Genomic DNA, 14,078 nt, shown 5'->3' on the forward strand with positions numbered 1-14,078 from the left:
CACCTGACATCCAACTATAAAGTTCTACTGGGGGGGCAACTACTATACAATGTGACACAATTGGAGTCTGTAAATATCTCCACTGGACCATCTGTAAAAAGTTGAATATCAATATCAAATATAGCAGCAATGGACGAAAAATTGAATATCGAGTGTAGCAGCAAGTCTTGGGAACATGTTTACCAGAAAGAACAGTTGGAAATAAGTCATACACCATCCACTATGACTATGCAATTTCTACAACTATATACCTAGAAAACGGAGCTATTAAACCTGACATAGTGACATGAGATAGGAAGGAGAAAGAAGCAACCTTAGTAGAAGTTAGTGTCCCCCAATTATGCTGGTTAAACAGATCTAAAAGGGGAAAATAACAAAATACCAAGCTCTTATGTACGACAGGAAAAGAAACTGGAATCTTAGGAAGATTTCCATCATTTATGTAATTATAGGAGCAACCAGACTTATGAAAAAACATTTTAAAAACTATCTGGCAAATATACCTAGTGAACCAAGTGCACAAGAGTTACAACTAATTGCACCTAAACGGATCTCTCAGTTGTAATGTATGAGATTGCGGGTGAATGTCTATCCTAAACTAGAACAAAATGATCAGAAAATAATTTCCCCCACTTTTTATCTGTGCCTAAACCTAAATGTAGAATCCATGAACAAGGCTTCTTTCTAAGAACTGCATGCCCGTGGAACTCTCTTCCGTCTGCCTGCTTTCCAGCTGACTACAATTTGGTCGTCTTCAAGTCCAATGGAAACAAATTTTTCATGAACTGTCCCCTTAAGTAACCCAATTTACCAAATTTTGATTACTAACGATTACTATATTATCCCATTGACTACTGTACACTCTTTAATCCTTATCTTCGAGTGGCTTCCAAGCCTTGATAAGTGGTGATTCCTACGTAAAAAAAAAAAGAAAAAAGAAAAAAAAAGAAAAAAAGAAGGAAATCATCAACGATGTTCTTTTGTGGTTGCTAAAACAAGGATGTGGCTTAATAAAAAGATCGCATAGAAAGTAAACTACATCTAGCAAGGCATCGATGAAGACGTACCAGGTGTGCTGCACGATAAAGCAGATGGCATGAGAAATTTAGGAGTATCTGTGACACTGCCTTGACTAGATGATGATGATGATGATGATGGTAAGAAGGAGTGTATATTTTTATAAAGATCTAAGTACTTGTGCAGATTTTGAACCGAACATATTTAAGTATCCATTCGGCTTTGCCTGGAACATGATGTCAAATGCTCGGGTTTGCCCGTAATCTGACAAAAGACACCAATCATCCAATTACAATGTGCGTCAATGAAGGGGACAACTTTCAGATAAATATTGGAAGAAAAAAAAAAGTTTTAACAATTAAGCCTTTTTTTTTTTTTTTTTAAATTTTCTTGCAATTTTCTTTGAAAACAAAATAAACAATTTTGAACAAAACAAAAAACAAACTGAAAATAAACAAATTTTGCTTCTTTGAACCTTTGTCTTGAAAAAAAAAAATTGTTTGCTAAAAATTATATCATAAATGTAAACAAAAATATACGAGGAAATGGTTATAGTAAATTCCCCCATTCCTCTGCATAAAAAATATGTTTACCATGAAATATTGTTGTTTTTTTATTTTTTTTTTATTTCTACGATTACAAAATACTGTTAAAAACCCACCGAATATATGTCAGCCCATGTCACATGAACATATATTGAGCAAGTTTCTAACAGTATTTTGTCTAGTTTTTTATTTATAACTTCTTTTCCCAAACTTACCGCGTTAAAGAGAGAGTCGGGCGCCATTTTAAATTTTCCAATACATCGATAAACACTGCATGTTTTTCGAGCTGAATAAACATGTTATATTAAATAAAAACACTAAAAACATATCCAGTTAGGTAGAAAAGTAACTTATCTTGCATTTGATAACATTTATTTATTCTATATTTGTTTTGTGAAAACTTTTTTAATCTATGTGTACAGTAATACAAACCCGAAAATTCACATCATCTCCAGACCAAAGATGTGAGATTATTAGGACTATGACAACAGCATATTCTTTTCATTGTTTTGACTCTCGAGTATATATCCAACACAGTCAATCAACCGAGAACCACATCACTCTATATAAACACATATAAGATATCAACGGATACACACTCGAGAGTCAAAACAATGAAAAGAATATGCTGTTGTCCTAGCCCTAGTGATCATCTAGCTTGTTGTAGGTTGGTTATGCTTGGATGACATGTGCTAGCATAAATAGATTTTTTTATGGAAATCGCCCCCCAGACAAGGCATGAAGCCACTTGATGTAAGGAGCTTAAGAAAAGTAGTACTTCAAGGTTAAAAACTTGCCTACAGTAAGTGCCAGATGGAATAGATTCCTACCCTGAAAACAGCAATTCTTCCCCCTTTGTCAGAAACATAGCTCATGAAATGTGAGAACTAAAGGACAAAGGATAAAATAAGGGAAGTGAGATTTACATAGCTGCCAAAAGTAAACGCAAGATCCACTTCACCATTACCACAGGCTGTCTCAAAGTCAGTGACATGTAGAGAACCTTTTTAGGGCAGGTGCTCAAGTGAAAAAAAACGGTAAATATATTGGTGGCTTCCTTCAGTCTTGACAGACTATGGATACCCACTGTAAGGGTGCCTGCGCGTGAAATTTGTGTGGCAAGAGTTGCGCAGTCCCCAACCACGCCTCTCCTGAGTCAACATTGTTAAATACCAGTAGCAAGTGGAGGTTCAGGACAACTGGAAACAATGCCGAGATGAGCGGAGAGCACATACAGCGCCTAGAATTCCCAAATGATTACCCATCTGGTACTAGCCAGGCTCAATGTTGCTTAACTTTGATGATCTGGCGAGAACCAGTGTGTCAACGTGATTATGCCGTATAGATAAATATAGTAATGGTGGGGAAAAAACGGTAAATATAGTAATAGGCTTATTATACATTTTTTTGAAAAGGGCACTTTTAAAACAGGAGTAAAAAGGGCAGGGTCTTGGGCACTCCTACCCCGTCTGCACGTCCCTGCTCAAAGTCAACAAAGTCAACTCCATTCTCCCTGTTGACTGCGGTGTAGTGCTCGTCCTGTGCAGTTCTAGGAGGTCCACCTTCCCAGGTTTTGCCTTCTCTCTGAGAAGGGGTTAGTTTATTGCTAGTCGCCTGAGGTATCCCTACTGGTGAATGTCAATAGGGAGGTGCTGTCCAGGCATTTTTTTTTTTTTTTGTAGGACAGAGTGCAGTTCCTCGGGAGGTTACTAACTTTTTTTGAACAACACTTTCTGACACCTGTATCACATTCCTCACTGTGTGAGAGAAAATAAAGTTAATATTACCACCATTATGTCAGTTAGAGTGAACCGTAGTTACGAATGGATTATCGTTCAAAAACCGCTTTGAATGTATCGTAAGTCAGATTGGCCAATCAGAATCGCCCACGTAATTATACGTAATATATGAAACATGGCGCTCTCCTGTGCGTGTCTTCTCCGGTAAGTGTTTCCCCCCCTTGTCTTTGATTGTGCGTGTGTGTTTTCTTTTTTTTTTTTTTTTTTTGTACTTTCATTCCTGATTTCTGCAAGATACGCATTTACTCGAGAAATTTAATGAGTGTCGACTCTTCCGTTTAGACGACTCGGGATCGTACAGCGAGGTCTGTTTACTCAAAGGTTTATTTTTTTCGTGTTATATTCTGAGAGGGGGGGGGGAGCCTTTGGGTTTTTATTTTTCCTCCTTCCGACAACGTGGCAAGAGAGCGTAGAATTTTTACCGAATTTCTTTGGCTGGACCAAAATTGGGGGGTCTGTTTGCTAAATGATTCCCGTTTCAAACTGGACCCCCATTTGTTTTCGTGCTTTTGTTATAGTAATGACATTTAATTGTTGAGATATGGAAATTTCTAAGAGCCCCTTTGTTTTAAATTAGATGTTTCTCGTTTTTATTTATTTAAAACGATTTCGTGTGAATCTTTATCTTAAAAGGAATAATTTAATTAAAAATTTTTTTTTTTTGTTCGCTTAAAAAAAAAAAAAAAAAAGAATTTCTTTTTAATTAGGGGGAAATCCTGTTTTCTTATTGTTTATGCTATAAAGAAAAACCAAAACTTCCGCTTTGGTTTTTCGATTTATTTTTATCTCCATAAGATAATACTGGTGTTTGTTTGACCATGCTATGCTTTTTAAAAATAGGATTTTCAAGTTACGTTCAATTTTTTCGTTTTTTGTTTTGTTTTTATTTTTGTTTATTGAATTGTTAAGTGAAAGTACAGAATAGTTAACGAAGCCACCCCCTCTTTGTTAAGAATGGCTTCCTATATAAGAACGTTATTATTTCAAAACTGTCGGTAAACTACACAAGTACTCAAATAATTAATAAAATGTTTAGTTTTTAAAACTAAATTAATCTAAAAAAAAAAAAAAAAAAAGTGAACACGCACACACAAAAAAACTTATTCAGCTAGGTAAAAAAGTAATTTATCTTGCGTTTGGTAACCTTTATTTGTTATATGTGTTTTTTGACAACTTTTTTCTTTTTTTCGGTTTGTTGTCTTAGTAAAAGGGGGGGGATGTCCATTGCTTAATGTTTTGACTTCAAACGACATATTAAAAAAAACAAAACAAAAAACAAATCGATTTGTCGATTTTGTCTTAACAAGCACCAAAATTTCCTACGGATTTCCATTGTGTAAATATTTTAAATCCGGAAATGACCCCAACCTCATCCTCATGACATCTTAAAAAAAAAAAACCTTTCTTTAGTTTTTATCATTTACTCGTCATTTTCTTAAAAAAAAAACACCAAAAAAAATTAAATTAAAATCATTTTTAAACTAAATTTGAAACTAAATTTTTAAAACCTAATTAAAAAAAAACAAACAAAAAAAAAACTAAATTGAATCCACCAGAATGCATTTTGTTTTCGTGAACAAGTCTGCCATTTTCAACTTTTAATAGCTGACAAAAATAAAGGTATTTTTTTTGTTTTTTTACGGCCTGCCCCAGCGTAGTATAAACATCTCCCAACCTCCCTATGTTAAGAACGGCGTTCAGAATAAACATCCCCAAACACTCCATGTTAAGAACGGCTTTTGAGGTTGTGGGTGTTTAATCCGAAAGCCGTTCTTAACATGGGGAGGCTGGGGCAGGTCGTAAAAAAAAAATACCAAAATAATTAAATATATAAAATTACTTTTAAATTTGAACATAATTTGGAAGCGTTTCATATCCAATAATTTAATCGATTAAAACCACATTAACTTGATAAAATTAATTTAGCATTTAGAAACAGCCTCGATTCCTCTGTTCAGTCTCGAAAGACAAAGGATACCCTCCTGTAAGAGTAGCTGCGTGTGTAATTGTGAGGCAAGGGTTGCGCAATCTCCAACCTCACTTCTCCTGAATCGGTATTGCTTGAGTCCAGTGGCAAGAAGTACTAGACTACTGGAAACGATGCCGAGATAAGCGGAGGAGAGCACATTTAGCGCCTGGAATTCCCAAATGGTCACCCATTTTATCACTGACCAGGCTCAACATAACTTCGGTGATCTAACGAGAACCAGTGTGTCGTGTCAATATGATTATGGCTACTGTTTAAAAAATTTTTTTCACATTTTCGTTTTACTAGATGCATACCTTTAGACACCAATTAAGTGAGATTCCCTGAATTGCGATTTCGAAAAACAGCTTAAAACCCTTAAATTTGACTTTTTCTATAGTCAGAATCAGTTTGATTGAAATAAAGGTTCTAGACATAAGGTTTAGTATTATTTATATCTTTATTTTAAACTAGCAGGATGTCCGGCGTTGCCCGGTTGTAAAATACGCATAAATATTATATTTTAATTCATACAGAAACTGAGACATGTGCATGTGCATGCGAGTATTATGTATTTTTTTCCAAATCGTTCACTTCTTATAAGTAAAAAAAAAAAAAAATATGCTAGAGCTGAGATCGAAACCAAAGCTTAAAGAGAGTCAAGTAAGATAACCGTTAGGCCAGCTTGACACGTTCTTTAAAAAGTGTTTTCAAACTTGCTTATTAACATATGTAAATTATTTTGCCATTATTAATATTTTTTTGTATTATTTAGATTCATCAAACTATTATTCTCATCTTGAGTGTCATTTTCACAATGTTTTGGTCGATGTAACCTACGACCTTTTTTAGGTGTATCTTGTCGAACTCTTGAATTTTTCTCGGTGTGGGTGACCGAAAAATGCAATTGCAAATTACTTAGGACCTCTATCCAGTCATGGCTGATGGAACGAGAGCATACTACCCCCATGAAGTATATAAATAGTTCATTTCGAAATTCTGTTCAGATTCCAGAGTTTGATAAGATACACCTGAAGAAGGTCTGAGGTTACATCGACCAAAACGTTGTGAAAATGACAATCAAGATGAGAACAGTAGTCTGATAAATCCAAATAATACAAATAACTAATCCTCATCTCAAAAATTCAGAAACGAAACATTTCTTGTAACATTTTTTTCTTTAATATTACTCTTAAAATATGCTAAGCTTAATGAAAGAACTGTCTGTGGAACACTATACTAAGCGGCTGCTTCCCAGCTAACTACAACATGGTTGTTTGCCAAGTCTAATGTAAATAAGTTGTCTGGCCGTCCTCTTACATAATTCAATCCTACCAAAGTTCTACCATTACTGATTATCCTCAAGTGGCCTTTGGATCTTAATAAGCAGTGACCACCTCAAGTGAAAAAAAGTTTTTAAGAGGATATATAAGGTGCCTTCAATAAGTTTCCAGACTTTTTTTTGTATGGCCACTTTTATTAATAGTACACACATGACTCTTTCTAGTCCCCCCCCTCGAAGTAATCTCCTCCAGCTGTAATGCACTTGTACCATTCCAACATCTTCTTAAAGGCCCCATAGAAGTCCTCTTGTGTAGGCATGTCAATGCCCCTCGTCACAGCCTCTTTCATCTCCTCAATTGTCTCATGATGACAGCCTCTAAGGCTTTCCTTGGGCTTAGGGAATAACCAAAAGTCGCAGGGAGCAAGGTCTAGATTATAGGAAGGGTGAGGAACTGTCTTGATGCCCATCTTGGTCAAATAGTCTGTGACACGGATGGAGTACCCTTGGGACAAACTTCATGCAAATCTTCTGCATCTTCAGTTCCTCGTGAATAATTGTGTATACAGTTCCCACACTGATATCAAACTGTGTACTTCTCTATAGACACACGGCAGTCCTTATTCATGAAATTCTTTATTTGGCCAATCAACTCTGGTGTTCTGACTTCCATACTCCTCTCACACCTCACATCATCCCTCATGGACTCCCTTCTTTCCTTCCTTGAATCTCTTATACCACTCAAAAACTGATGCTTAATTCATACAAGATGATCTAAGTGCAGTCTGAAGCATTCCATATGTTTCTGTGGCATTTTTTCCAAGTTTAAAACAGAATTTTATTGCATATCGTGCTTCTAAAGTGCCCTTATGTTGAGATTGCATTTTTGAAATTCACCAACTGTGACAATCGGGCTTTATTAGGGTGCATTCCAATTCCTGTGTTCATTGCTGTTCATTTGAACCTGAAATCATAAAAATTGGTCAGTCGTCTCATGTGATGTATAGCAATAACATACTGACTCTACAAGTTTAAATGCCTGTATAAAAAAAAGTTTGAAAACTTATTGTAGGCACCTCATAAGTATTGCAAAACAGTTCTATTCAACAAATTAATTTTACACGTCTTGGGGTGAATATTCTTCTAGTATGTATATAAGCAGTAATTGTTTCAATATATCACCCGAAGAGCTTTTTTAAGGATGTTGTCGGAAAACCTGAAGGGCTTTAACATGAATGTGTAGGATTGATAGAGGATAACTTCAAAGTGATCGGTTTAGCGGAAATGCATCTTTAATTGTGGAAGATTTGCAGAAAAGTGACAATGGTACTCCATCTTGGCTTGTGGTCAATGGTATATGGGATTATCACGTTAACACACTGGTTCCTGTTAAATCATCAAAGTTAAGCAATAATGAGCCTGGTCTTTACCAGATTGGTGACTATTTGAGAACACCAGGCGCTGTATGTAGGATGTTGTCAACACTTGGTAGCTTCTACATTCCACCTGGCCTCCAACTGTCTTTATCCTGCCGCTGGATCAGGCTGGTTGGGATGATAGACTGAGGTTGGCTCTGTGCAAACCGGCTTCACTTGAAACAAACGGCCAGTATGTTTCATCCGTCATCCCTAGGATTATCAGATCGTCTTCTCTATTCTGATGAATGAATTGTTACCGTTCTAGACCTTTTTCAGTCTGATGTGTGACTGGTGCTAGTGGCAAAGCAAGTCTGTTGAGGGCCGGTCCACACAACCACTTGAGATCCCCTGGCAGCAACCAACTACACATATCTGTAACAATATTAAAGTAAATCTGGGAACTGCAATATTGTAGAAATGGTCTCTTGTAAAGAAGCAGAAGAAAAACCTTGCTACATATCTATGTTACTAGCGGGGGTACCCGGGGTTGCCCGGGTGAGGTGTGTGTGGAGGGGGGGGGATTAAAATCAAAACAACAATAAAATCGAAAATAACGAATAAGCAAATGAAATAACCCTGTTTTAAATGTTAAAACCTTTTAAGAATCAGAAAAACAAAAACAAAAAAAAACGGTGAACGTGATGGAAAATAAAGAATAAGCAAATGAAAAAATGGCATAAATAACTGTTTGAATATTAAAACTTTAAAAAAGAAAAAAATGTCCGATATGTCAGCGCGAACGTGCAACCTTGAAACAACGATGCTGTCACTATGATCACTGGTCTATGATCGCATCAGCGAAGTAACGTCGTTTTTTTTTTTTTTTTTCTATTTAAACTAATTCCAGAAAGAACGTTTTTTTTTTTTTTTTTCACGCATGTGTGTTTAAATTGTCATCAAGGAACAATTTTTGTTGCTATCCTCTCATCGTGAAAGTCAATTTCTATAGGAAATAATTGACTGGTTTTTTCTAATTTTCACATATTATTCAACCAAGACATTACCCTTTCAGACAGTACTGGTTTCAATCCGGTCCAATGCCGCTGAGAAAAGTTTTAGGCAGACATACTAACATACATACATACATACATACATTTAAACAGACAGGTGAGATTTATATAATAGACTAGTCTGGGTGTCTGGCGTTGCCCGTGTTTAGAGGTGTGTGTTGAGCAAAAAAAAAAAAAAAAAAAGTGGTAGTAGGCAGGCAGACTTGAACCCGTACCGCGAAGGAGGAGAGGAATGGGGAAAAAAACTTGACGTCTTTGCTGTTACGACCACCGCCAAAGTGAAGAGGGTGAAGGAATTAATGTTTTTAGCCAATTTTTCGATATTTGTCGTCTGAAGGAGCAAGCTTTAAAATGATAGTGATCTTGTGAAAATCCGTTGCCTCTGTCGAAAGTTTTAGGCAGACATACAAAAATACATACATACATACATTTAAACAGACGGGTGAGAGTTATATTATAGATGATATGCTAAGGCAATTTAATGTTTGTATGTTATCACCCTCCCCAGCCCCCTTTTTTAAAAGATGATGATTAATCTGACGTCTCTAAGATAACCAATTTCAACCTTAACTATTTCAAAATGAATTGTTCTAAAATAAAAATTTAGTCTCATTACAATTTTAAATAAATTACAATTTTAAATAAATACATAAAAAAAAAATGTGACCTTCCATTTGTATTGTAAATATTTAGTTGACAATTGTTTTTATGATTAGAAGGCAAAAAATATCAAGTTTCTGATTTTTTTTTTTTTTTTTTCTGGGCACTAACGTTATAGGAATGGTCTGTTTTAAAGAAGCAGAAGAAAAACCTTGCCGCACATCTGTATAATGTATAAGGCAATTTAATGTTCGTATCTACGTTATTACCCTTGTGTGTTGACAAAAATAACTTTCTGGTTCCCTTACAAAGGAGGGATTGGACTTAGTAATTCACGTCTGTTCATTTGTTTGCACTTTTCTCAATAATCATGCCTTGGATTTTTTTTTTTTAAAAATTTACACAAACATTAGTCATGGTGGAAGTAAACTTTTCACTCGTGGAGGGAGACCTTGCATGCTCGGCTTGTTTTAATCTATTATATAAAAGCAAAAATGTTTGTGTGTGTGTGAATTTTTTTTGTATGTCCAGCAAAGGCTTTTTCCGGGGGGTGGGGGTTTCACTAATTCTTACAACTTTCTAGCTTGTAATTTACAAAACGAGGTCATCTATATCTTTTATTTGAGCAACTTTTATGTTAGGAAATTCGCGCTGTGATTTCATTTCTCCGTGGCGTGATGTTTGACCTGGAAAACCAGGTGTTGATGTTCGTTTAACCACCTGCTTTTTTAAATGTTTAATTTCACCCATTCTCACTTCTTTCCCTGCTTAGCGTTGCGGTAACATGTCACACTTTTTTTTTCCTATCTCCCTACCAAAACTTTTTTTTTCTTCTTTTACACCTATAAACACCCGGGCAACGCTGGGCACCCCTGCTAGTCTATAGTAAAGGTTGTGTTAAAAATAAACTAAATAAAAGAAAGGAACTTGATTTTTTTTTTTTTATATACATGTTGGTTCTGTACAGTCTTTATAGACTGCATACCACTGTGAGGGTGCTTGTACATGGAATCTTTGTGGCAAGAGTTGCACAATCTCCAACCATACCTCTCTTGAGTTGGCATTATTATTTACTAGTGGCAAGTAAAGGTTCAGGATGACTGAAAACAATGCTGAGATAAGCAGAGAGCATGTACAATACCTAGAATTCCCAAATGGTCACCCATCTGGTACTAGCCAGGCTCATCGTTATCTAACTTAAGTGATATTACGAGAACTAGTGTGTCAATGTACTTATGTTGTATGTATGTATATATCTATACTCCTATAATTTTTTTTTTTTTTTTTTTTTTGTGTATTGATATTCATATCAAAAACCTTTTTTTTCCTATTTATTTAAAAAGAAAATACAACTTTTGTTATATATGGGTCGTGGAATTGCATTCATCTGCAAAAGATCTAGCTAATTTGCATATCCTTTTTAAACATTTATTTTAATTAATTCCCTATTAGTTTTTTTTTGTTTTCTTATGGGATGATCATCTATTACGTGTAATTATATTCATGCAAATATTCTACATTATTTATAATTGCGTAATATTTGTGTAAAAATGCTATAATAAACGCAAATCCTTCTGTATATATTTATGTATGCGTATATATATATATATATGTATATATTTTTAAAAATTTGCCTACACAACTCTGTCAGTTTTTGATCTACAGACATGAAACTTAATATATAGAGTATTCGAACCTATACAAAACTTTGTTTTTGAGTTTTAGCCGAGGGAAATTGGTGCACAAATGTGAAAATTAAAAAAAAAATGGAATTTTCCAGGTGAAGGTTGAACGACGACTTTACGAATATATGTATGCGTAACATAATAGTTATTGATTCATGTTTTAATGTTTAGCATTGCAGCAAACATATCTTCATAGGTCAGGCATTAACGTCAAAGGAAAATCAATCGTAAGCTAAACATTTTGATTTTGATTGTTGGTGGTGGCACATGGGCGGCCTGCTAATATATATATATATAATATATATATTAGCATTTGGACAATGTCAAAAACATTGTTAATTCATTACCCACACAGCATCAGCCGTATAGCGCAATGGTGAGAAGCCTTGATTGTCATTTGGGAAGTCGGGTTTCGATCCTGGCTTGAGGCAGTTGCCTGTCTAGCTGCACTGATGAGCTGCGAAACAGTACTGTATGTGGATGACTATATATATATATATATATATATATATATATATATATATATATATCTAACACTGCACTGATGATTCCCGAACGGATGAAACACTAGTGTCTGTAGGTATCATCAGTGCAGTGTTAGACGATTACTACCGGTCGGGAGATTCAAACCCAGCCACAAAGCCATCTCTGACTCCAATTAGCAAGGAACAAACCTCACGGCCAATCTCAATCATAAGAAATATCGTTGAAATTTTAATTTATTTTTTCAATGTCGTAACATCCGGCCATAGTGATCTAATCATTATACCATCATGATCTACAAATGCAAGCTTAGGTGACCGACTTTCTATTTCAACTTTAAAGTGCTCAACAATAAGAACTGAGTTTCTTAAAGGGGCTGACATAATTATTACAATAATAATTTTTTGATAAATTTTTATGACATGCTCCAGAGTATTATAAACGACCCAACCTCCCCATGTTAAGAACGGCTTTTGGAATACCCCCAACCTCGAAAGCCATTCTTAACATGGGGTGGTTGGGGATGTCTATACTATGTTGGGTCAGGTTGTAAAAAACAACTAATTTTTTTTTATTTTTAATACATACAGACACTAGTGTTTCATCCTTTCAGGAATCATCAGTGCAAGGTTACACGATTACTACTGGTCGGGAGGTTCGAACTCGGCCACGAAGCCATCTCTCACTCTGTTAGCAAGAAATAAACCTCACGGCCAATCTACACACACTCACACGTAACTTTTAAACTAATCTTCCAATAGCATTTTGTGTTTTGATGTATTCTTCCAAGTTTTCTATTACACATAATATTTTGACCTGAACTTGATGTTTATGTATCAAAATGCATCATAAACACATAAACACAGATGGTGACTTTTTTTTTTTGTCCCCCCCCCCCTCCCGGACATGCTATGTATAAAGCTACGTTATTAGTAAACACGTGTCTGCATAGACAATTTCGTTATTTGAGGAAACGGCTAAATTATCTGATAACACAAAAAAATTCTCAATCGGTTTAACATCTGTTTTACATACTGTCATGTGTTAATGGCTTTAAGAAACTGACTTGAAAAGTAACCTATCTCTGCCCAGGCCTTAATTTATCCCTCTTTTCCTCAGGTTAAGTTTATCACTTTTTTTCAAGATTTTTCTTGGCTTCATATGAACTGAATCAACGATCATTTAAAAAAAAAAATTTTTTTCTTATATTCAATGGTTCCAGACCTTGTCTTAAGCAATCAATCTCTCTCTCTCTCTCCTCTCTCTCTCTCTCTCTCTATATATATATATATATATATATTACAAGCATGGGTGCCCTGCGTTGCCTGGGTATTTGGAGATGTATGTTGAGCAAAAAAAAAAAAAAGTGGTCAATTTTTTTAACTTTGACCCCTATTATGACCCCTTAAAATTTATTGTTTTGGGATCAAATTAAGTTATCAAGTTAGATCCATGTCCAATGAACCTATATCTAAAATTTCAAGTGTTTAGACCGAAAATTGTCAAAGGTCAAATCGTTGAACTTTGACCCCTTAATCGCCAAATTTCTGGCCAAAAACCGATCACATCAATTTTCCCAAATCTCAGTACCCTGTATATCAAATTTAGAGTCTGTAGACTTAAAATTGACAGTTATTGCGTAGGGAAATGTACACACACAGACAAACAGACACTTTCACTTTTATAGATATAAGTGAACACGTCTGTCTGTGTACATTTCCCTACCAAGTAACCGTCAATTTTCTGTCTACAGATTCGAGATTTGACATAACGAGTATTGACGTTTGGGAAAATCTTTTTAATCAGTTTTCGGACAAAAATTTGTCTTTCAGGGGTAAAAGTTCAACGATTTGACCTATGGAAACTCTACCAAACTCCTCCGCCAATTTTGGGTCTAAACATTTGAAATTTTAAATGTAGGTTACTTGGACATGGATCTAACTTTATAATTTGATTTGAGCCCAAAAAAATGTTAAGGAGTCAAAATTGGGGTCAAAGTTTTAAAAAATTTGACTTCCGCAGTCTCTACCAAATTACTCAGCCAATTTCTGGATTAATCATTTGAAATTTTACATAAAGAGTATTCAGAGATAGGGCAAGCTTTTTAAGTGGTTTGTGTCGAAAATTTAAGCTGCCAAGGGGTCAAAGTTCAAAAGATTTGACCTTTGCAGTGTCTAGCAAACTACTCAGCTAATTTTGGGTCTAAACATTTAAAATGTATACATAACGGGTCTTCAGACATGTGGCAAGCATTTTAATCAGTTTTAAGGCGA

The 14,078-nt window shown here is 35.2% G+C and overlaps 1 protein-coding gene across 7 annotated transcripts in view; it reads left to right on the forward strand.

Annotated features, from left to right (window-relative positions):
• The first annotated feature begins 3,417 nt into the window (after nt 1-3,417).
• Nucleotides 3,418-14,078, forward strand: part of LOC145255656 (neutral alpha-glucosidase AB-like) — a 117,891-nt gene continuing 107,230 nt past the window's right edge. For 2 of the 7 annotated variants that reach the window (XM_080114201.1, XM_080114207.1), the window contains exon 1: nt 3,418-3,505. In XM_080114201.1, coding sequence (XP_079970327.1) covers nt 3,477-3,505 — 29 coding nt within the window. In that variant the 5' untranslated portion in view covers nt 3,418-3,476. Of the gene's footprint in view, nt 3,667-4,139; nt 4,211-11,505; nt 11,550-14,078 lie in introns of those variants that run through there. The other 5 variants (XM_080114210.1, XM_080114205.1, XM_080114208.1 and 2 more) reach the window with 5 other exon arrangements.

This window comes from Euprymna scolopes, chromosome 31 (assembly GCF_053919585.1).
Source record: "Euprymna scolopes isolate OS-2025 chromosome 31, ASM5391958v1, whole genome shotgun sequence".
Classification (NCBI taxonomy): domain Eukaryota; kingdom Metazoa; phylum Mollusca; class Cephalopoda; order Sepiida; family Sepiolidae; genus Euprymna; species Euprymna scolopes.